Below are 22,758 nucleotides of genomic sequence, written 5' to 3' on the forward strand. Positions count from 1 at the left end.
CGAAGTGATGCTAATGCTGCTGATGAACCACACCTGGAGGGTCAAGTCTCCAAACCCTGGTCATCAAACTCTTTGGATCATGTGCCCCATCAACAAAAGAGTTTGAATGAGTACCCCCGGAACATGTGTATTTCTTTACTTGTAAAGCAAAGACACATATGACTATAATAATATATTAGAGAAAGTTCGCTCCGCTGTTCCAGCTGTTAAAAATATGTCATTGCAAAACCAGAAGCAGAACTTTAGAAGGAAAAGATAGACACTATCTGCAGATGGGAGCTCTAATACTTGCTTCCGCAGATTAACCTGTACCCTGGGGGCAGTCTTGGTACTCACAGGAAAGGCCTGCAGATTCGCAGCCCAGTTCAAATGCTTTGCCTGGCACTCAGGCCAAGGTGAGCAAACCTAACTACTCAAGTGACAATGTGCTTTTGGTCTCAGCAACTTGGGGCTCAAAACTCAGATGTGAAGAGGACTAAATTCAGTGTTAAAGCATCTGAAATCATAGGAATGTACCCATGTGGGAGACCTGACTGTTGGTATAGAGAATCTAAAAAAAAAAAAAGAAAGAAAAAAAGAAAAAGACTTTTTATACAACAGGCATGCCGATACTGATCCATTCCCCTGGAGGGTCTGCCTGCTGCTAGGACTCAGGACTTCGCCTGGGGTACTACTGTTCTTACTGCATGCTCCTATGACCCAGCATTCTAAAAACCCACTTGCTGCTAAAGCCTACATATTGGCTAATGTCAAAATCATCTGATTGACGTTATCATGATCCAGAAAAGTGTGGAGAGTGTTGAACATGGCAAAGAATGGACTGAGAGATTTCTTTGGCCTTGAAGAGCTGTAATATCCTCCTGTAATATTAGCAAGTGCTGGTTAGAGAGGTTCTCATTTGATAATAAGTGTTGAATCCATCTTGTTATCCCTTCAAGCTTCCAGCATGGCCTCTTGGTAATAAGACATTTTAATTTAAGACAGAGTCAGCCTCATTCTGCTCATGCCTCAGATGCCACAGCTCTCCTATAAGTCTGCCAGCCACAGAGCGGAACTTATCGACCTCCTTTGGCTGCTCTCCAATCAGTCCTGTAATTAAACCTCTCAAATAAATTAAAGGGACTTTGAAGCCAGGGGTACTGCCTGAGGTCCAGGGCACCTAGCATGCCCTTGTGAGTAGAATCACATTGTGTATTGCTCAATCCAAAGGTCTACCTAATTTATGAGAGATTACAGGGGGCCAAGAGCCACATCATATCTACTTTACAGCCTTCCTCGGTCTTAAGATCATGCTTTGACCACAGACAACATCCAGCTCAAATTTGAGGCATTGATTTAAATAATCAATCATACAATGAACTACATTAACTTCAAACTACATTAAAATTTAAAATTGAACTACATTAACTTTGCCAACACCTACTGCAGTGGTGTCCGGAAGTGACTTCCTTTCCATGAGCTTTGGTGTTATGGTCTGAATGCTCATGTCCCCCCCAGAATGCATGTATTGGAGCCCTAATCCCCAAGGGGATGGTACTTGGAAGGAAGACCTTGGAGAGGTGATGAGGTTTAGAAGAAGCCATAAGCATGGGGCCCTCTGGATGGGATTAGTGTCTTTACAAGAAGTTGAGGAGACCAGAGCTCTTTCTCACCGCCATGTGAATACACAGGGAGAAGGTGGTCTTCCACAAGCCTGGAAGATGGCTCTCACTGGGAAAGGAATCTGCCAACACCTTGATCTGGGACTTGTACCCTCTGGAACTGTGAGACACATCTGTTGGTGAAGCCACGCAGTCCGTGGTATTCTGCTACAGCACCAAGAGCTGACTAACGCATTCGGGTGCCTCAACCACGAAAGGCAGGTACCTGGCCGTATCCGAACTTCATGCCGGCTCTGACAATACCCCCTACCACACACCCCGCTTGTAAAAACACAGATTCAGCTCTCCACGCGGCTTAACTCACATGCCGGGATCTCACTCGGTTCTGTCCGGGTGCCTTCCAGTTCGTGACCAGCCTCATTCACGCACCAGCAGCTCCGAAGGTTCAAGTGCGCCAGAGGAATGCTGAAGTCTGAGTAGGGCCCTGGGTATCGGCTGAGCTGGCCATTTATAATCTGCCAGAAGAAGTAGGGCTCCAGGAGTACGTTCCCCCCAGCCTGGGTCAGGTTGCCTTCCATCACCGCCAGTGGGACATCTTGGAAAGAAGGGTATCTTGCCAGCCCTGGGAAGATGTCCTGTTGGCCAGCCTCATACAGACTTTGAATAAAGAGACGGAAGCTTCCGGAGGCTGCTTCTCGATAGCTTGTGATCTTCCTTAGCAGCTCTGGAAGGGTCAGCTCCTGGCTACTGTTGTTCTGGGCCCCCCATCGCTCGTACCACTCAAAGGCCTGCTCAGGAAGGCCATCGCATTGCACGGGCCTCCACTGTCCACTGGCACTGCACTGTGGGACGTAACTGCTGGAGAAGGAGGGCCGCACGCTGGAGTCAGAGCCCAGTGCTCGAGCTACCCCAAGGAAGGCTTGCTCAGCCTGTAACTGACAGGGCGTTGGGCCTGCAAGGGACAAGGAACAGGTAGGTCAGGTGAAAAAGTTTCATGAGCCCAAAAGACCAAGATGAAAACCCCTGACTATCCAAATCCTACCTAAAAACTTACACAGCCAAAGAAATCCCATCAACCGTAAATCCGTAAATAACATCTAGACCAAGAGCATCCCCAGCACCGAAGCTGCACTGTTGCAATCAGCTGTTGTCAGCTCTACAGAAAACTTTGAGCTCCTGAAGGCCAGAAGGGTCCCCGTATTCACTCATCAGAATGGCTGACAGTATCAGCGCTTCTCTGGACAATTTGTAAGCGAATTGGCTAATTTTGCCTTTGCAGCAGTTACAAGGGAATCCATTTTTTCTGCACTGCATCATGTCAGGGCCCCAAGAGATAATCAGGATCTGTGGCTTGGATACTCAATGACTTACATCGCTTGAGCTCTCCAGGCACACTTCGAGTTCCAGGAATAGCCTGCCCCTCGGCGTCCACGCAGTAGCACTCTGAGTTGAAACACTGGACAGGTAGGAAATGGCCCTCACTGTTACAAGAAGGGACAAACAGGCTGGCCCCAGCAGGCAGGCTGCCCGAGAGGCTCTGCATGAGAGCCCTTTCCTTCTCACACTCTGTGGGGCACCTGGGCCGTGCACCTCGAACCCTGGAGCCAGCAAGCTCTTTGCCCCGGGAATCCACACACCAGCACTCTCCAGCGAAGCACTGGACGTCCTCGTAGTTTCCTTCTGCTGAGCACAGTGGGACAAAAAGGCTGCCAGGTGTCTGCTCACAGCCCTGGGAGCTGAGCATCATTTCCATCACGTCACCTAGATCCCTCGCTATGTCTTCTGGCACAGAGAGAGCCTGCTGCAGGAAGAGAAGGAATTCTGGAAGCTCCAGGAGAGAAGCAAGGAACGTCAGGGAATTTTGGTTTTCTTGCAAGTTGATCTCAAAGCCAAAGCTGTCCGCAATCAGCCTATTCGTAGCATCTCCCTTCTTAGAGGTTTCAGGGGGCTCTGTGGCAGGATTTGAATCTAATCCTAAGGAGAGGGGCTTGGCGAGATGGGTCCCTCCATTCTGGAAGCCTGGGAGGCCGAACTGCTGAAAAAACTGACTGAAGTTAAAAGTGCCTTTTGTGCCAAGGGCTCCAGACAAGTTGAACTGGCCAACATTCACCAAAAATTTCCCTCCAAAGAGGTTTTGCTGGAGGCGCTTTGGGTCGGTGGTGAACTGAAGGGCAAGGCGAGCCAGTTCTCGGGAGGGAAAAATCGCTCTGATGGCCTCTGTGAGGAGAGTTTCTAAGGCAGGAAACTGCTCATCCTGCCCTTCAACCATTGGGTGGAGAATCCCAGAGTCCACAAAGAGCTCCTTGATCAAGGGAGGGCAGGATGTGGAAAATTTGGCTCCTCTTGGAGACATCCATCTTCCCTCCTGAGCCACGAACAAGTTGTGTTGGCTGAAGTAGCCGGAGGGCCCGAAGTGAAGTCTAGACAGGGCCTGCCTCCTCTCTGAGATGCAGAGTTGGTCTTCAGCTGCACAAGACAGAGTAGACAGACAGGAGAAACGGTTTCAACGTCAGCAAGGAACACTGAGACCGCCCCACAGACCCTTCCGGTAGTAAGATGTCAAGCATTTCAATGAAGAACATCAACATTTTGTACCTCTGTCTCCTCTAGCCTGTTATTTCTTTATTTTCTTCCCCGCCCCCACTCCCAGTAGCATCTGTGGTGGCCATTTGGGGGCATGAGTGCTCCAACTGACGCTACTCCTTCTCCTGCCTTTCACTGGAGTGTGACCCCCTACTAAGTTGGGGGTCATAGGCACTGGCCCCCTTTCTAAAAACCTGATCACACACTCACACCAAATGTCCTGACCACACACTCACTCACACCAAATGTCCTGACCACACACTCACTCACACCAAATGTCCTCTCTGTCTCCTCAGCCCAGGATTCCTATGCACCCAGAATTTCAGAATAGGATGTCATTTGGAAGCAGGGTCTTGGCATATGTAATTAGTTGAAATGAGGTCACACGGATTTGGGTGAGCCCTAAATCCAATGATGGATGTCCTTCTAAAGCCATGTGAAAACACAGACACGCAGGGAAAAGGGCCACATTATGATGGGGACAGAAAGCAGCTACATGCCAAAGAAAGCTGAGGGTTAGCAGCCCCCAGAACCTGGATGGGCCAAGGAGGAAAGTCCTTGAGACTTCAGAGGGAGCTCAGCCCTGCTAACACCTCGCTTGCAGACTCTTGGCCTAGACTGGCAGGGAATACATTTCTGTTGTTTTAAGCCACCCGGTTTGTGGTCATCTGTTACAGCAGCTCTAAGAAACTAATACACCCACAAATTCCTATTTGTTTTTAATGAAATTTTTTTTCTCCTAGCATTCTTTTGTTGGAATTTTTAATGGACTTTAATACTTCATTATATGCTCTTCGCACGGCTGCCTAACCCCTCCTTGTGGGTAGGTTTGTCTAGGCTAACTAGTTTATAGGCTCTTGGAGCATAAGAACCATAATTTAAATGCTATTCATATTTCTATAATAAATATTTTCCTATGTTGTAATACATAATATATTATATTTTATTATAGGAAATATGGAAATATTTCCTATAATAATGCCATGCAACAAACACACAGTACATTTTTCTAGGCATCTTGACCTTTCCTTGAAGTTATTAATTAAACAGTGATCAGCTCAGTCAACTCCATGTATGGTTGGCCAGGTCACTCTATCAGAATAATCTGGCTTGACTGCAATCACATTAAGGAAAAAGACTTTAAATTCAAATTCCAAGCATCTCCATCCCACAGGTGGAAACAAGTAAGTTCATGTTTCTCCATAAAACCATACATTTTAGAGGTCCTTTTCAGCCACCCACCCACCCACCCACCCCCAACTTTTTAAAATAATTCTTTCCCTTCGGTTCACACGGATGCCAAAAAGGAAGTCAGCCAATTTCCCTCTGTAACCAGGCAACAGAGAAAGAACAGGAACATGTGGTCAGAGAGAGAAAACAGACTGGGAACATCCGAACCCCTAACACATCCCTCAACCAGTCCATGGCTGCCTTGAATGGAAGGTATTACAGGGAGGTATGGAAGAAATAAAGTCCATGGCTTTGCTTATTCTGTTTTCCAAATTGAGGGCATATCCCTTCTATTCATTTGTTATGTAGTGTTACCAAGGCAAAAGCATGCAGACATTGACTCCCTGTGGCACTCGTTTGCATGGAAATAGGACAGATACACCAGAGAGGAGAAAGTAAAAATATATGATCCCCACATTTGGTAACATTCTGGTTTTAATTTGGAAAAACCATAATTCTCCATGCCCACCTGGAACCCGGAGGGCACAATATTCCCTAGGTTTTAAGAGAACGTCAGTCTAATCATAAATACCGTCAAGACAGACCTTCAAAATGTTCTTCCGAGTTCTCGCACTTGGCAGATAGAATACTACCGAACACCATGCAGAACACTCAAAATGTTAAGTTGGAGACATCAGTGACTTCACAGGAACTGTTGAATGAACTTGAGCATTGGATCCCTTTTGAGACTATATAAACACTTGCCCACTTCCTTCACTGTTTGCAATCTTGCGGAATCCATCCAGCTCCTGGGCTCCTTCCTCCTCTCCCTCACCCCTAACTGAACTTAAATGAACTTTTGGGACTTCATCAAGATCAAAAGCTTCTGCACAGCAAAAGAAACAGTCGACAAAACAAAGAGACAACCCACGGAATGGGAGAGGATACTTGCAAATGACAGTACAGACAAAAGGTTGATATCCAGGATCTATAAAGAACTTCTTAAACTCAACACACACAAAACAGATAATCATATCAAAAAATGGACAGAAGATATGAACAGACACTTCTCCAATGAAGACATACAAATGGCTATCAGACACATGAAAAAACGTTCATCGTCACTAGCCATCAGGGAGATTCAAATTAAAACCACATTGAGATAGCACCTTACACCAGTTAGAATGGCCAAAATTAGCAAGACAGGAAACAACATGTGTTGGAGGGGATGTGGAGAAAGGGGAACCCTCTTACACTGTTGGTGGGAATGCAAGTTGGTGCAACCACTTTGGAGAACAGTGTGGAGATTCCTCAAGAAATTAAAAATAAAGCTTCCCTATGACCCTGCAATTGCATTTCTGGGTATTTACCCCAAAGATACAGAGAGATGTAGTGAAAAGAAGGGCCATCTGTACCCCAATGTTTATAGCAGCAATGGCCACGGTCGCCAAACTGTGGAAAGAATCAAGATGCCCTTCAATGGACGAATGGATAAGGAAGATGTGGTCCATGTACACTGTGGAGTATTACGCCTCCATCAGAATGTGATCTTAATTGGAAATAGGGTCATTGTCGATATAGGTAGTTAAGATGAGGTCATACTAGGGTCTAGTGGGCTCTTAATTTTATATTACTGGTGTCATTTTGAGAAGAGAGGAAGAGCCATGGAGGCAGACAGGAGGGAAGACCGTCAGCTGATGACCAAGCAGGGTTTGAGGCTCCCGTTGCCACAAACTAAGGAATGCAAGAGATTGTTGGCAATGATCACAAGCCAGGAAAATGGCAAGGAAGGAGCTTCCCCCCGGAAGCCTTCAGAGGGGGCATGATCCTCCTAACACTTTGACTTTAAACTTCTAGGCTCCAAAGCTGTAGGAGAATATATTTCTGTTGTTCTGAGTCCCTGATTCTGTGGTCATTTGTCACAGCTGCCCCAGGAAAGTAATACAGTCCCCTCCTCAGTCTTCAAGACATTGCAATGACCTTCACACTGGCCCCAGGCATATAGTCTAATCCTGCTTTCAACACACCCTGCTTCCAAGTGCCTGGGTGGTCTTTCTTACACACAAAACCCACCATGGAACTCTCTAGGTTAAAATCCCTCAACCTCTTCACCTGACCTCTAGGATGAAGCCTTTGCTCTGGTAAGGAGAACCTCACTGTCTCATCCTGACCATCCCCCAGGCTTGAGGTGCTGAGCGCCATCCTGATCCTCCTGCAACACTGTTCTCTGCCCTTCTTGCAGATTCAGCATCAGTACCACACCAGTGCTTATCATATATGTCCTTATAATTTCACTCTTCTGCTCAATAGACAGAGAACACCTCTCCTTACTTTGCTCCTTCAGGAAATATCTTTACTTGAGAAGACTAATCAAGCGTCACCTCTTCCATGAAGCCTTCCTGAATGTCTCCTCTTCATACACTCTGCAAGATAGACCTGACCCTCCCCTGTTTGCGCTGCTTTTGTTACTGGTACATACTTCTCTCACAGCACAGTAAACATAATTCTCTTTTCTTTCTTCACCTATGAGGCCCCCAATATTCTCTGAGCTCACTGAGGAAGCAACTATGGCTGACATAGGGAGGAGAAAGATGCTGGAAGTTAATGACGATAAGTGGGTTTTCCATCATGTTGGGCTCGAAGGGCCTCTGGGGGACACTCAGGAGGCAGTGGAATGAGTGGGCTCTGGAGAAGCAATGAAATTTATACAACTTGATGAGAACCAAAGAGAAGGCCCTTGAGAGGCAACCCACCACAAGATGGCCGCAGGCCTCGGCGCCCAGTTCCATGGATCTCCTTCCCTCGGGCGTCCACACACCAGCACGGGCCTCCCCTCTGGCACTGCACCCCCTCGTAGCCCCCGTCCCGGCGGCAGCTGGGAACGTAGGGGTGACCAAAGCTGTTCGCTGTGAAATGCTCCACTTCACACTTTGTGGGGCCTGGGAGAGATGGCGGTGGGGAAAGGAGAGGACAGCATGTGAACAAGGCTCGTGGGTTGACAGCACACATTCTCTTTGCTTTGCAGTGACTCTGAAACCCAAGTGGTCTCCTCCAAGCAGAAACATGGGCAGGCCTCAGCCCCTCGGTACCCACATCGGAATCGGCCAGAGATGACGAGCCGAACTGCTAGAAACCGTCTCTGTAGTATCCGGTACAGGGCTGTCTCCGTGAAGGTGGGGGCAAGGTCCAGGCCAGCAAAAATGGTGTCATAAATTTCATCAAGTAACAGCTCCAAACCTGAGCGAGGACAGAAGCATGTCAAGGGCCGGGTGCATTCAGAAAGGAAGTCCTGACCTGGATGATCATGCAGACATTAGGAGAGCCAGTGCCTACGCGGTCAACACCATGTGTCAGGTCTGATTGAGATTTTAATGGTATTGGAGATGCCTGGGTGACTCGGTTGGTTGAGTGTCCAACTCTTGATTTTGGTTCATGAGATCGAGCCCCATGTCAGGCTCTGCACTCAGTGGGGAGTCTGCTGGAGATTCTCTCTCCCTTTCTCTCTACTTCCCTTACCACCCACCCCCATGGGTAAATAAAATCTTAAAAAAAAAAAATTAATGGTTTCCAAAGTCAGGGCTGCTGTGTACAGTTGTGCAGGTTGTTTGCAGCACAAAGGAGCACTGCTTATGAGAGCAGATTAAAATGCATCCTCTGTTCCACTCTCCAGGCTCAGAGTCGCATCTGCCCAAAGCGGAGCTCCTCCTTCCGGTGAGTACAAAGGCTCATATGCACCAGCAGCTGTGTTTGAAGCACCATAGATGAACATTTGCAAACTGTGGTCTCTTCAAGACCCAGGGCAGCCTAGCAGGGGAGGAGGCAGACACTGCTCTTTCTGCTTGGCAGGAAGTGATACTTAAGCTTCCAGGTTTGGGGAACACCTCTCTCTCCCTCCATTTGCCTGAGGTGTGCTTACCTGTCTCAGCCAGCTCCCGCCCTTGACTGTCCACACAGTGACAATACCCAGACACCTCAGGGAACTTGCTCCGGAAGGCACTGAAGGTCACAAATGCATCTGGAAACCTAAGGCAAAAGGAGATTTATGGTCACTGTTTCCTAAAGCATAAGTATTCACAAGCTCTTCTTGTAGAAATAAATAATTGTGGACTCGTCTCATCTGGAGAGAAGGAATGTCTGCTTTTTTTTTTTTTTTTTTAAATCTCATGCCATTTGTTCCACGTTTCTTACAGTAAATGCGTTTCTTTTCTAAGCTGGATTGACCTGGCCAGAGCCAAGCTGAATGAGTGAAAATGAAGCTGTGCTCAGCTGTCACCTACTAATTAGTCCTCTCTCTCCCTCGTGAATTTTCATCAGTTTCTACCCAAGCATGTGCCTCATAGGATCAGGCAGAACACAGGTGATGAACCTCACATTACTGGAGTATAACTTTACTAGACTATAACTCTAGGGACGAAAGGCCAAGTTTGCTTCACAAACATATGGTGCATTGCAGATGATCTCATTTGGGGAGATCAAACGACTCCAAGCCCCTTACAACTTTTCCAGAGCTTGAAAAGAAGCCAGATTCCACCATAGGAAATTCTTGAGGACATTTCCCAGTCCCATAGTTGAAAACATGTGAAATCAACACGACACCACTTAAAAAGGCTATGCATTCCTTTCCACGAGTGCAGGGAAAGGGTGCCCACGCCGTGTCTGAGCGGGCAACTGCCGTCAGGAGCTAATCGACTGGGTTCCTGATCCTGAAGTAAGACGAAGCTATGTGATAGAAAACCATACTCAAGAGTTCTTCCCGTGTGCAATGATTCAGCACCCAGAGAGGAATTTTTCATCTTTATGTAACATCGAGAGTTTTGCGTTTATGCCCTAGAGGGCTAGCACCTGAGAACCAAGCATAATGTGTTTCTACCTATGCCCGGAAATATATCCCCAGTCAGTGAGCAGAAGCAGCAGCTCTCTGCACAGACCCACCGCTGTGCCATCTAATCCAGCAAAGCACTGAAAACAACCCTAATGTCCAATGATAGGAAAAGTAATAAGTAAATGATGGTAAATTTCTCAAATGGATGCGTACATAACATTACATAAAAAGGGTAGAATACAGTACGGCCTGCAAATATACTGCAGGTGTATTTGCAGAAGGTAAGGTATGTTATATTGGCTACCAATCTTGAAAACAGTGGTGGAAGATAGAGTTTAAACCCAGGTCTTACCAACCACGTGCCCCCTACGTCTGCCAGTGGTGTTATTCAATGTATGTTGGGGACACCTGGGTGGCTCAGTTGGTTGGACAACTGCCTTCGGCCCAGGTCATGATCCCAGAGTCCCGGGATCGAGTCCCGCATCGGGCTCCCAGCTCCATGGGGAGTCTGCTTCTCCCTCTGACCTTCTCCTCGCTCATGCTCTCTCTCACTGTCTCTCTCTCCAATAAATAAATAAAAATCTTTAAAAAAAATGTATATTGGCTGCACCTGGTTCCTGTTCCACATCCTGAAAGGCGTGTGACTCTGTTTCATTCAGACACTCTCCTCGGCCTGCCTTTCCCGATATCTAGTAGATGTGGAAGACACGCATCCTGGAGAATGCAGGGTTGGGGCACCTGGCTGGACCAAGGCTCTGAAACCCACCCCAGCCCTAGGCACAGGAAGTTTCTATCACTCTAGACCCATGTTCTGGTGATTCCACCCAAGGTCTGTTTCAGGGTCATGTCCCAGGACCAGTGCAAGTTGCAAGACTCTCGAGCCATCTTCATCCCACCGCTTTAGGGTCAGAGACCTCCTCTCTGCATTTACTGTCTTAGATGCTACCCAGTACCTGGGCCTCCGTTGTTTTTGCAGGGACCTCACTCCCGATATCCTTCCTTCTTGCACATGCCAGATCACTGTGGCTTCAGCTAGACGGGGCGTCCTCCCAACCCCCCAGGAAGATGACCTGAGGGCAGCTCCTGCCAGCTGGTCTCTCCAGGGCTGTCGTCTTCTGGCCTCGGGGCAGACCCCTGGCGATGACACCTGGAACCCGTCCTTGCCAGTGCTGTGTGCCCTGAAAAGAGCTTAGGTCTAGAGGCAGGGGTGTCAGAGCTCCAGCCTTGGCTTAACCCTATGGGGTCATTGCTCATCATTACTACTCCTGAAATAATAACAGGGGGCATGCTCTGGATGGTCAGACACTGCACCAAACACCCCCTAATCTCACCGGATCCTCACAACCTCGCTTCAAACACAGGGAGGGCTCTGCCATGCTTCCAACCTCCTGCTTATTAGATCCCCACCCTTCTCTGCCACCCCAACCAAAGTCCAACTACTGAAACTGAACCCAGGTCTAAAGGAAATGGGGGTAAGGCTCTATCCTAATAGTTGGGCCAACTAGGTTTGGAACCTGGTGTATAGCCATGGAATGCTCCAGAGGAAGTGAGTCTGGAGTGGGATTCTGAAGCTAAGAACAAGGATTTGGCAAGGAGAGAATGGAGAACATGTCTAGAAGGATCATTAGCGTGTCTCCAACTTCAAAGCAGGGGCAGGGGATGATAGTATGGGCAGAAGGAAAAACTGAGAGGCTGGTCGTCACTTGGGGAGGCACAGGTCTGGTGACGAACGTCAGGACACAAACATCTCTACCATGAACATGCTGTTCCTGAAAGCTCCATGCCCATTCTCCTTCTAGACATGGGTCTTAGGAAACCAACTGTCCTGTTAGCAGCAGGACATGGTCGAGTTATATAGGACCCTGTGGCATACGGCATTGTCCCTTTTATGAGAATCAGAGGAACAAAGATTTTTGCATCTCCAGTAGAAGAAAAAAAATGTGTTCTTCTGAGAAACAGGTTTATTTTTATCTGGTGGAAACCAAATAACTGAGAATGTTTTCTCTTCCTGGGCATAAGGCGCTTGAAGACCAATATGAAGCCCCTTATATTTGTGATAAGAAACCTTTATAGAATGCGTGGTGCCAACCTTGCCTTGTCTTATTCTTATTTTCTACCTTTATTTTGTCTCCCCTATGATCTGCTCTATTTCCCGTTTCTAGCCTGTTTGGGGATGTCAGAAGAAAGGAGGAAGAGAAAATCAGCACAAAACCTTAAAAATAAAAAATGACGTATTTCTTCTAGTAGAGAAGGATGTGTCCCTTCTGCTGAATTAGAGCAAACCCTTAGGAGGATCTTAAGAAAGTTCTTGAGAAAGAAACTCATGGTGCAGGGGGAAAGGGGAAGGGTGGCTGTCCTGAGTTGAGGCTCAGATTGTGGCCAACCCAATTAGAGAAATCACAGCTCTGGCTCAGTGGAATATGAAAGCTCCGGCCCTGCCAGGCACCTGGTCCTGGTCTGGTGCAGACCAGCATCCATGCCCTGAGCTCGGGCAGCAGATACCGCCCCTCAGTCAGACTCTCCAGTCCACCCAGAGATGGTTCCTCTAGAAATCCAACCATCAATTCATAAATTAGCAATTTAGGAGTCAGAAGAGCACGCCTTCAATAGAGGACCTGGTATGGATGTCTCCGATGAGGGTAACTGGTGGTCAGTCTTCGAAGATTCCTCCCCATGTTCTAGAATGATGTCCCCGTGCCACACGTTAAAACACATCTGATCCTTCTCATTGGGTTAACTGATTAGCATGGGTGGCCAAGGATCTAGGGTTGCTGTGAAAGTTGGAGTTTGCTTAGTCAGTAAGGACAAGAGCTGACAAACCAATTAACTGAATTTTAGCATGGACCACTAAGGTCTAGCAATGGCATCGGCTCCTAAAACCTTGACCTACAATCTGCTTGGGCAGAATATGTTTCTCTATTAGTGGCTGCATGAAGGCAGTAGGAAAAGTGGAGTAGAGTCAGAAGAACCAGCAAAACTTACTTCACACCGTGACATGGTTTTCAAAGTCACCAGCCAAACAGGTGTCCTTAGCCATGGCCTCCAGGAGGCAAAAGGACCTGCTTCAAACAGGCAAACACTATGGCCACGTTCAAGTGCAAATCATCCCCCGGCACGTGCAGAACAACACAGCAGGTTGGCAAATGAGCTCACCATAGGCTTCTGGCCTCCCCTCCAGGTCCCATGCAAGTAAGTCAGCTGCCTCGTGCTCTCTACTTGGAAGTCTCAAAAAGAAAGCCTCTCAGATTCAGTATTCCCAAACCAAACTGGTGACTTTCCTTTTCTAAACTCATCCTGCAGCATGAACCCAGGAACCAGACCTGGGCTTGGCTCTTCCTCTGCCTCACCCTCCACCTTCACCAAAGGCCATGGATTCCACCTCAGCCATGTTTCTCCAACCCTTCTGTCTCCTCGCAGCGCTCTCCGCCACGTGCTCTCCGTCCACGCCAGCACGGTCTGCACCTGGACCCGAGCGGGAGCCCGCGGACCCACAGAGCGGCCTCCGAGCACTCCCCCTGTTCTTCTCCGGACAGTCGATTCTTTCCGAAATTCAAAATATACCCAATCTCTCCCCAACCCCCACAGGCTCAAAATTCCTGATGCAATATTGGGGACATACTAAGACTAAAAATTACCCCTTGCTTATCTGAAATTCAGATGTAACTGGACATTCTGTATTTTATCTTCAACCTTAGGGATGAAATCTATACTCTCTACCTGGCCTCTGGGGTTCCTGCCACCATGCCCTGTGGAGCAGCTGGGCCTGGCACTGCCTGGGTCGGCTTATCAAGAAACCTCTGAATACGGCTGGGCTTCCCGTAACCAACCACCCAACCCTTCCCATGACCTTTCCAAATCGGAATTCCCCCCTGAGACACACTTGCTTTCATGAAGGAAAGGATCTCATTTCAGGAGTAATTTTTTGGTTTGTTTGTCTTAAACAATGGATGCGGAGTCTTGAACTTTTGCATTTAACTTGACTGCCCTCTTGTGGAAGGAGCTGTGAACTGTGCTTCAAGCTGTCACCCGCAAAGTTCTTGAAAGCGCTAGAGACAAGCACGGACTGCAGGCCTACTGTGCACCAGGCTCTGTGCTGGGTGCTGCAGGGAGAGAGCTGAATCGGGGTTGTGTGGGATAGTAAGTAGAGCCAGGAAGCACTAGCGCCCACTGACTGTGCTTCCCGGGAGTTCCTTAGCCTCTGTGTTTCAGATGCGTCATCTCTTGCTAGAGAACATAATTTTTTTTTTTTTTTGTAAGTATTAAAGTAGGCAGAAGGATGTCAAATTGCCTGTATAGAGTAAGCACTCAGTTGAACTGAGTCCACACTGGTGTGCATCAATAAGTATCAGTAAATCGAGCTTTCGAGAAATCCTTATGTGCACACAGGCAGGCCATTCTCTAAGCCTGGGAAAGGAAAAAAAAATTACGTTTTTTGCACCTGGGCGGTATGGGAGGAATCCCTACAGATGCATCATAATTTGCATTTGTCTCCGTGGTTTCATGGATGAGGTCTCATCAGATCCTCCCCAGAACTTAGTACACAGGGACTTGTCCCTGCCCTCTCCCCATATTTCAGATGGGGGCACTGAGGCACAGGGACAGAGAGAGAGTAAATGAGCAGGTCACGTTGCCAAGGAGGGGTGGAGTTAGAATGAGGGTCATAGAGGCAAATGCAGTGGGGCCCGGCAGGTAACACGGACGGAAGGAGTAGGCAGAGGGATACAGAGAGCCGCACCATGTGTGGTCAGCCCAAAAAGGACAGTTCAAAGCCAGCTTCTTGGTGCCATGGGGGAATTCAGGAATTCAGAATTTTGTGTATTAAGTTAAACATAAGAAATTGCTGATGTTCAACTATTTTTACCAATGCAAACAGAAATTTCATGGAGTTAACTTGAAATGTTTTGGTTTTTAGAAGAATATACAGCTCAAATAAGACTTTTCACGGGCCAGCTCCTGTGAGCCCGAGACTTCTCCCAGCGCAGCCCATGGGAATTCTCTCTTGGAGAGGGCAAGAAATGGGTTGCTTGGAAGCCAACCACACAGAGGCTTAGGTTCTCCAAGAGAACTCCCAGCAGCAGCCACAGACTAATACTTTTCCTGATCTCACTCAAGGCGTTTCAATCTTGTCTGAGTCTGTGCTGGCCCTTTACAATGATAAAGGGGTCATCTTGAATAACAGAAGCAACCTGATTATTTGGGTCAAGATCTGTCATGCATCTCCTTTTGTACATCTGTTACCTAAATCCCTATGCTTATGTATAAGTGCGTACAAACACACAATTCACAAAAATGCTTAAATATGATGATGCCCGTGCTTGTAAGAGGGCCATCTTTTCTCCTTCTCTGCTGGTTCCCCTCTCCCTACCCCTGCTTCTCCACAGCCGCTTGACCCTGTGGTTGGCATGACCCCCACCCAGTGTGCACTGACTCATCCGTCCCCTGTGCTTACCTAATCTCGTACAGACCCGAGCAGAATCCTATCCCCGTCCATGCATGTAAAAGGGTGTGTGCTTATTTGTTCCATAAAAAGTAATCAACTAGTGCCTTGTATCTTGTATATTATCATGATATATATACACGGCAGCACCCTCTCCAAGTCAACTGGCGGAGGGCCAAGGCATTCTGTCTAGTGGCTGCACACGTATTTACAGTGGTGGCCAATTACCCAGCCATCTACCTTGGGTCTCTCTGTCGCTTTGTTCTCCGTTTTCTGCTACAGTGAAAAGCAACACAGTAGACATCCCAATACATATGTCTTCGCTCTCCGGTCTTTTTACTTCCATGGGTTGCCTGGCCCAGGCAAGGGGACAGTGGGAGTTCGCGCTAGTTTTAATTTGGATGTCTGTTGCCAGCTTGCTTTGTTAAAAAATACTGTTGTCCTTCAGCTGCCCAGCAGCTTATGAGAGCAAGGCCTCTCTCAACTCCCAGCAGCCTGGGCCTCTCACACCCCAAAGCCCTCAGCCCCAGCGTGAGCGAGAGCTTCAGCAAGGGTTAACAAGAGATAGTCCAAGGTCGGACACACCCCAGAGGCCGGCTCCTCTTACCTGTTGTAGCTCTGAATCAGGTCAAAAATCATCATGTCTGTGGTGTTGACAAACTTGCACTGGACAGGCAGGAATGCCCCATCTGGAGAACACTGCGCTGGTGACTTGTCCCCCATCCCGTGGAGGAGACGGCGGTTTCTTATCTCACAGCTCCTGGGACCTAAACAATTTCCAGGACAAGATTTCAGGGCTGAGGTAGGAGTAGGTGCGTAGGCTTCTGCAGTCGTGTTCATCCTACACACGTGGCCCAGACCCAGCCAGAGACGGATCCCGCACGGGGGACTTGCCACGGACCTCCATGCGGATGCTTCTACCAACCGGCCAGCAAATCCTGGTCGTGCACCATGTGGCGAGATTAGAAGTGATAAAACCTTCCTCAACTGCTCTCATTTTCTGCACTGAGGGCCGGGCTCTCTCCCTTTGGTCGGGGAGACCGACGAGGTCTCGGTTACGGGTGGAAAGGCGCGCACACTCGGGCTGGGGGTTGGGCGTGCGGGCGGCGGGGAATCCAGAGACTTACAGCGGCTCGGCCTGCCCCGCTGGCGCGTCCCGTACACCTCCATCCCTTCTGCGTCCACACACCAGCACTGCTCCTGCCCCAGGTCGCACTGCACGGGCGCGTAGTCCCCCGAAGCCTGACACCGGGGGAGGTAGGCTGCCGTCGAGCCGTTGAGGTAGCCGCTCAGCAAGATCTGCTGCTTCTGCAGCTGGCAGAAGGACAGACCTGCGGGTGCATGGAGCAGTGTCCGACCGTGCTGCGGCGACAGCCTCAGGCTCTCTCCCTGGAGACCGGGACATGTCCTTCCCACCCCCCGGGGGAGAGGGAGCGACAGGCCCATGAACCTCGGATCCTCCGAGCTGGCAGAAAGCTCAGGACCAGCGCTCCGACTGTCCGGCCGTATCCCAGGACGGCGCCCAGCATCCTGTGTGCCAGGTCAGGGAAGGGCAGACTCCACCGTGGCCCACTGGCCCACAGGAACCCCCCACAGCCCGGGCGCTGCCGAGGGGAGGCTGTTTGCTGGCAGAGGCTTGTCGGAGCATTCCCACGCCCCTGCCCTGCACCTCGCTGTGCAACCCTCCCTGCGCCACTCTGGTCTCCCTCCTTATGTGTAGGGTTGAAACACGACCACCCTCCTCGATGCATGAAGAACAGTGATCTTGACAATCACTGCCTCTCCTGAGTACCGACTGTGTGCCCAGGGTTCGACGCCTGCCTTACATCCTGAGGCGGATCCTACATTCCTATGAAAGATGGGGAACCACAGCTCAGTGAGGGCATGGTACCGGGCTGGGGTCTTCAGCCGGAGTGTGCTGGGAGCCAGCCTGCTCCCCAGGCTGGCCAGGCCCGCCACGAGCAACCCCATGCCCCCAAACAGAGCTTTTCTCCTCAAAGGAGATCTTTGGCTCCAAGCTCAATATCACCATTTAAAGATGACCAGTCCCCACTGGACTCTGTCTTGGGCTTAGCTCTGACGTGCTTTACAGGGAGGCTGTGTTTCTTTGACTACACATGATAATACTTGTTTTTGATGGGGAAATGTTCACCTAGGTCTCCGATTTTAGAAACCCCGAGGTGAGAAAGCACTAGGTGTGTCTGTGGCCTAATTCTGCTTCCAGAGACCTTGGATGTCTGGCCTGTGGCTTCCTCAGAGCCAGGCATGTAGCCCGCAAGTGGGCTGGTTCAGCACCTGTTTGCTGAAAAAATGACTTGACGGGCCCACTGGATTTTCAAAGAAGCCCCGCAGAAAGTAGGGCCTCGTGGGCAGGACTGTTACCCTAATTGGGAGAGGAACCTCTAGCAACCCAGAGGGAGACCTGCCGGGTCACAGGAACCCCCTTCCCCCGGACGCCCCCTCTTGCACTCACAGGCCACGGGCCGAGCAGGCTGCCTGCTGCCAGGCACCTCCCGGCCATCGGCATCCACACACCAGCAGGAGCCCCCATCGCTCTGGCACTGGACGGTCCTGCAGACAGGAGAGACACGCCACCCAGACAGCATTACTGGGGCCCCGAGCCACAACCCAGCTTAGTCTTCTTCTCCTTTCCAGTCTTCCAAGTTTTCATTCGTGTAAATTAGGGGGACATGCAGTGGAGAGGGTGAGCGACAGGTGCCAAAGCTGGCCTTTTCCTGTCCTGCTCATCCGCGTGACAGCTCAGCCGTCCACCCTCGGCCGTCCGGTCTACAAGGTCTGCGGCGAACGTCCGCCCCACCATGTGGCTGCCACCTGGAATCTGCTGCAGGGGGTAAAGCCAGTGCCCTTGTGGCCCAGGGGTGGGCAAAACAGCCCGTGAGGTCTAGGCCGGCGGAGAGCAGAGCCTCGGGTGTGGGTTACACAAGGAGGCACTCTCGGGTTGCCTGGGATACATGGCGTCTGCGGTGAGGCCGGCAGGAGGATCGGCTGTCCTACTAGGGGCAGAAGGAGGTCAAAAGGGCTCCGGGTGAGGAGAAAAGCCAACACAAGCCCCCTGAGGAGGACCGGGGCGGGGGGGGGGGTGCCTGGAACTGCAAGTGACGGGGAACAGCAACACGAATAAAACCATAAAGGTGAGCTTCCCCCCAGCGCTGATGTCGCTCCCGACATCCCAGATGCCCAACAAGGGGCTGGACCAAGGGGTCTCTGCGCTCTGGGGAGTAAGGTGCTGCCGGGTGCATTAAGAGCATATAAAAAATGAGGGTCGGCAGCGATGTTTCACAGGGGTTCCCAGAACGCAGTCCACGGACAGAGCTCCCCTCGTTCAATGTGGCTGGAATAGCACAGGAACGTCAGAATCCAGGCCCACACAAAGGATTCCTGCGCCTTCTGCTGGGATGTCGTGTATATTATGGTTCCGTTCTCTAGGGAGAGCCCAGGACGCACGTTCACATTAGGGCGGCCAAACACCGCTTCCGGAGAGGCGCTCACTCTGGGGAGACAGAAGCGCCTGGCCCAGATCGCTGGCCTTAGCAGGGCCCAAGTCCAGGCAGCTTGTCCTTGCCCTGACCTCGGACTTCTCCAAGTACCCACAGAGGACAGGAGGCGCCAACGCATGGATCCCCCGCACCTGTCATTAAAGCAATTGCACTGCACGTTTGGGCAGGACAAAAGGGAAGTCCTTGGTCCCGGCTGGAATGAAGCCGTGACTGGGACACTCCGGGTCAGATTATCCAGCGTCTGTCAGCCTGAGGAACAGACCCTAGAGGACACCTGCCCCCTCCCCTCGTGACAGTGTCACATGCCATGAACACAGGCGGGGGAGACCTCACAGGGTCAGGGGGGGAGGGGTGGAGATGAGCTTTAACATTTCTTAGGGCCCCGGGGGTCCACAGGGCTGAGGGAGTCTTACTGGTAGCTGCCGTCTTCTGCGCACTGAGGAACGTGGTCCGCTCCCCTCAAAAAGGCTGTCTCCCTCTGCAGCTCGCAAGGACGCAGGGGCTGGGCGTCCACCTGGTATTCTGGGAAGAGGGAAGCAGCCCATCAGGGAAGAGTGTGGGTGGGATTTCTTTGACAATGATGGGCTCCCCAAAACACAGATGCTGTCCTGAGTTGTATTCCCGGCGTCATCATCAATAATCACCTTCTAACTTGCAACTTGGCAGTTACTCACATGTTTCCAAGTATGCCATTGGCTCATTTAACCCTCAGCCTCTCCCAGGAAGTGATGTCTGCATTTTACCCTTGTGTCACTAAGACAGTGACAGGGACCTGCTCAAGGTCAACCGTTGGCAAGGGCAGGATTCAAAATCAACTCTCAGACCCTCATGCTACCCTGAACCTTGGTGGGGTTAGGTCTGAACACCAGAAAGAAGGTGTTCTTGGATTTATCAAGCCACCCCTGGGGGCAGGACACTTTCTTGGCACAGGTCAGAAGTGCAAACTAATTAGTAACTCCCCCAAGTCGTATTTGTATGTCACATTGAGAACGCATGTGACACACAGGAGCTTACTCAGAAATCACAACCACCCCGGGAGGGGTGTTCACTTTTCCAACAAGAAAACCAAAGCATAGACTTATCCAAAGTCACCCAGCAAGTGGCCGAGCTGCTGCTGGAACTTATGTCTATCTCACTGAACAGGTGAATTTGGTTTTTTTCACTACCTGCAGACTACTCTCAAATGCCTCCCACGGATGGCCTCGGCCTGAGATAGCTAAGGAGATACAAAAAAAAAAAAAAAAAAAAAAAAGTCAGTGCCAAAATTCACTAAAAGGATGGGGTGGGGTGAGCTACAACTGAATTAGGGAGATCTGATTTCCCATCTGCTCTCCACCAATCGCTGGTTCCGTGAACTCAAGGCAATTCAGTCTACTTCTGTGAACCTCTGTCTCTTCATCTGAATTCCCTCCTTGGGATATCATGAGGACTGAATGAGATCAGAAATGTCCGGGGGCACTGGGGCCAAGCCTGGCTGACCTCGGAGCTGTGGCCCGAGAGCTCCCTCCAAACCCTCTGCTCCGTGGCCTTGGGCTCAGAACTCACCAAAGATGTTGGCCGACGCCAAGCAGGCTGCGCCGAGTAGACTGAAGACCCACAAGGCCGGTGCCATTGTTGTGGGCCCTTCTGGGGCTGGAGGGGTAGAAGCCACCGCCCGCCCTCAGCCAGTGGAGCCTTTATAGCCCTGCCCTGGAACCAGCTCCCCCGCCCACGGGCACTCAGTGACGCGGCGCCTGCGCTGTTCACAAGGGGGCTGGTCACAAGGGGGCCTCCACCTGCGTCTGCCCGCTCTGAGGACACTCATGTGGCCAGTGGGGGATGAGAAACCTGTTGAGGCTCTGTGGAGCAGAACAGGGCTGGGCAGCTTTGAAGTTCATCTTCACAAATGAAGGCCGAAGCTCTACGGCTCTGTGGGCATCAGGCTCAGCCATCCCAGGAACAACGCATTTCCTCCTCCTCCCTTCTTCCCTCGCTGCCTCCTTCCTTCCCCCCTTCCTGCCTCCATTCCTCTCTCCTTCCTCTCTACACCCCGCCCCCGGCTTCCTACTTCCATCAGTATTTTTTAGACTCCCCCCCCCCCCACTCCACGAGTGGACCCTATTCGAGACAATGAGAATATGGCAGGAAGCAGGCAAAGTTATTAGTATAGAATATAAGAATTTTAGTGAGAAAAGCCACACACACACACACACGCATGCGCACACACACACACACGCATGCACACACACACACACACACACACACACTCCTATTCATACTTCTCCTCTCCCGTCTGTCCCAGGACTTCCGAATCCCCAGCCCAGAGCTGCAGGAGCTGCACCTGCCACACAGAGGCTGTAAAGCAGTGTGCTTTCTCTTGGCAAAGCCAGACTCCTTTCTTCACTCCTTTCCCTGCGCGACCGTGGGACACGCTCCTCACGCTCTGGAACCCCTGCCTCCTTCTCTGGAAAACAGAAGAAAAAGGAGAATGACACCATGCACTGACTTGCTGGGTTTGCAGTAAGGGGGGAAAAATGGGACTTGAAGAGTCCGGGCTCGAGAGAAGCCGGCAGTTAATATTACTGATGTTCTCAGTTTGCAAATGACATGGTGCCAGGGAGTGACGGATACACAGACCAGCCTGTAGGATGAGGGACTGGTGACAGGTAGGGGCAGGGGTGCTGGGCTGGCAGGGAAGACCTGGCTGAGGCCCCTCGAGTGGGAGGGAGAGCCGGCGAGGGTCTGGAGGGATGCTAACCCCGGGGGGGGGGGCGAGGCACGCTTGCACCCAGGACAGGAATGAGGGACCCTGACCTCAGAGCCGTGGGCTGTGCCCCCCAGTAGAGGCGTCATAAACATTACGAGCGTTCACACAGGGGAAGTGCTTAAAACAGCCCCCGCTTGTAACTCCTCAACCTTGGTTTCCTTCATCATTATTATGTTCATGATTCAAAGGACGGAAAGTAAAACTCAACAGTTATTTTAACTGGCAGGGAGTGGGATGAAAAATGGGTAAGAAATCCTGTTCTGTTCATCCTTCCTGGGGAATCACATGTGCCCTAGGCTTGAATATCCCTAACTCAGCCCCAGGTCCAGGCCCAGCCCCAGGCCCAGCCCCAGCCCCAGCATCAACCCCAATCCCAACACCCCAGCCCCAGGCCCAGCATCAACCCCAATCCCAACCCCAGCCCCAGGCCCAGCCCCAGGCCCAGCCCCAGCCCCAGCATCAACCCCAATCCCAAGCCCAGCCCCAGGCCCAGGTCCAGGCCCAGCCCCAGCTCCAGCCAGAACTGGTGGTGAAGCTTCAAGTCCACTCTGCCTGAGTGCTCCGCAGACATTCCAAATTCAAGATGTCCCCAGACAAAGCTTGACGACTTCTTCTTGTTGTCTTTCTAAGGGCAAAGCTGAATGACATCCTAACCTCTCCACTCACCTCTCAGCAGCCCCCAGAGCCTACCAGCAAAAGCTCATTCCCAAGCCTTGGGGCTGACCCATCCTCACGGCCTCCTCAGGCCCCCAGCTCTGGACTAGCCACTGGCATGGCTGCTCACCCTGGTCCTCACCAGGCTGTTCTCCAGCTGCAGGGCTGGGAGATGGACAATCACTGCACAGGTGTTCTAAGGTCAAGACCACGGGCAGCTCCTAAGA

At 50.6% G+C, this 22,758-nt stretch overlaps 1 protein-coding gene across 1 annotated transcript in view; it reads right to left on the reverse strand.

The window, feature by feature from the left end:
* TG (thyroglobulin) overlaps positions 1-22,337 on the reverse strand; it is a gene marked incomplete at its 5' end in the record, with an annotated part of 236,556 nt that extends 214,219 nt beyond the window's left edge. The window contains 11 exons of the mRNA XM_082719073.1: positions 1,966-2,553; positions 2,973-4,067; positions 8,108-8,293; positions 8,448-8,591; positions 9,271-9,377; positions 16,221-16,380; positions 16,741-16,944; positions 18,087-18,184; positions 19,545-19,653; positions 21,390-21,451; positions 22,294-22,337. Of these exons, the coding sequence (XP_082575199.1) occupies positions 1,966-2,553; positions 2,973-4,067; positions 8,108-8,293; positions 8,448-8,591; positions 9,271-9,377; positions 16,221-16,380; positions 16,741-16,944; positions 18,087-18,184; positions 19,545-19,653; positions 21,390-21,451; positions 22,294-22,337 (2,797 nt within the window). The remainder of the gene's footprint in view (positions 1-1,965; positions 2,554-2,972; positions 4,068-8,107; positions 8,294-8,447; positions 8,592-9,270; positions 9,378-16,220; positions 16,381-16,740; positions 16,945-18,086; positions 18,185-19,544; positions 19,654-21,389; positions 21,452-22,293) is intronic.
* Positions 22,338-22,758: the final 421 nt, after the last annotated feature.

Source organism: Mustela nivalis, assembly GCF_964662115.1.
Source record: "Mustela nivalis genome assembly, chromosome: 2".
NCBI lineage: Eukaryota > Metazoa > Chordata > Mammalia > Carnivora > Mustelidae > Mustela > Mustela nivalis.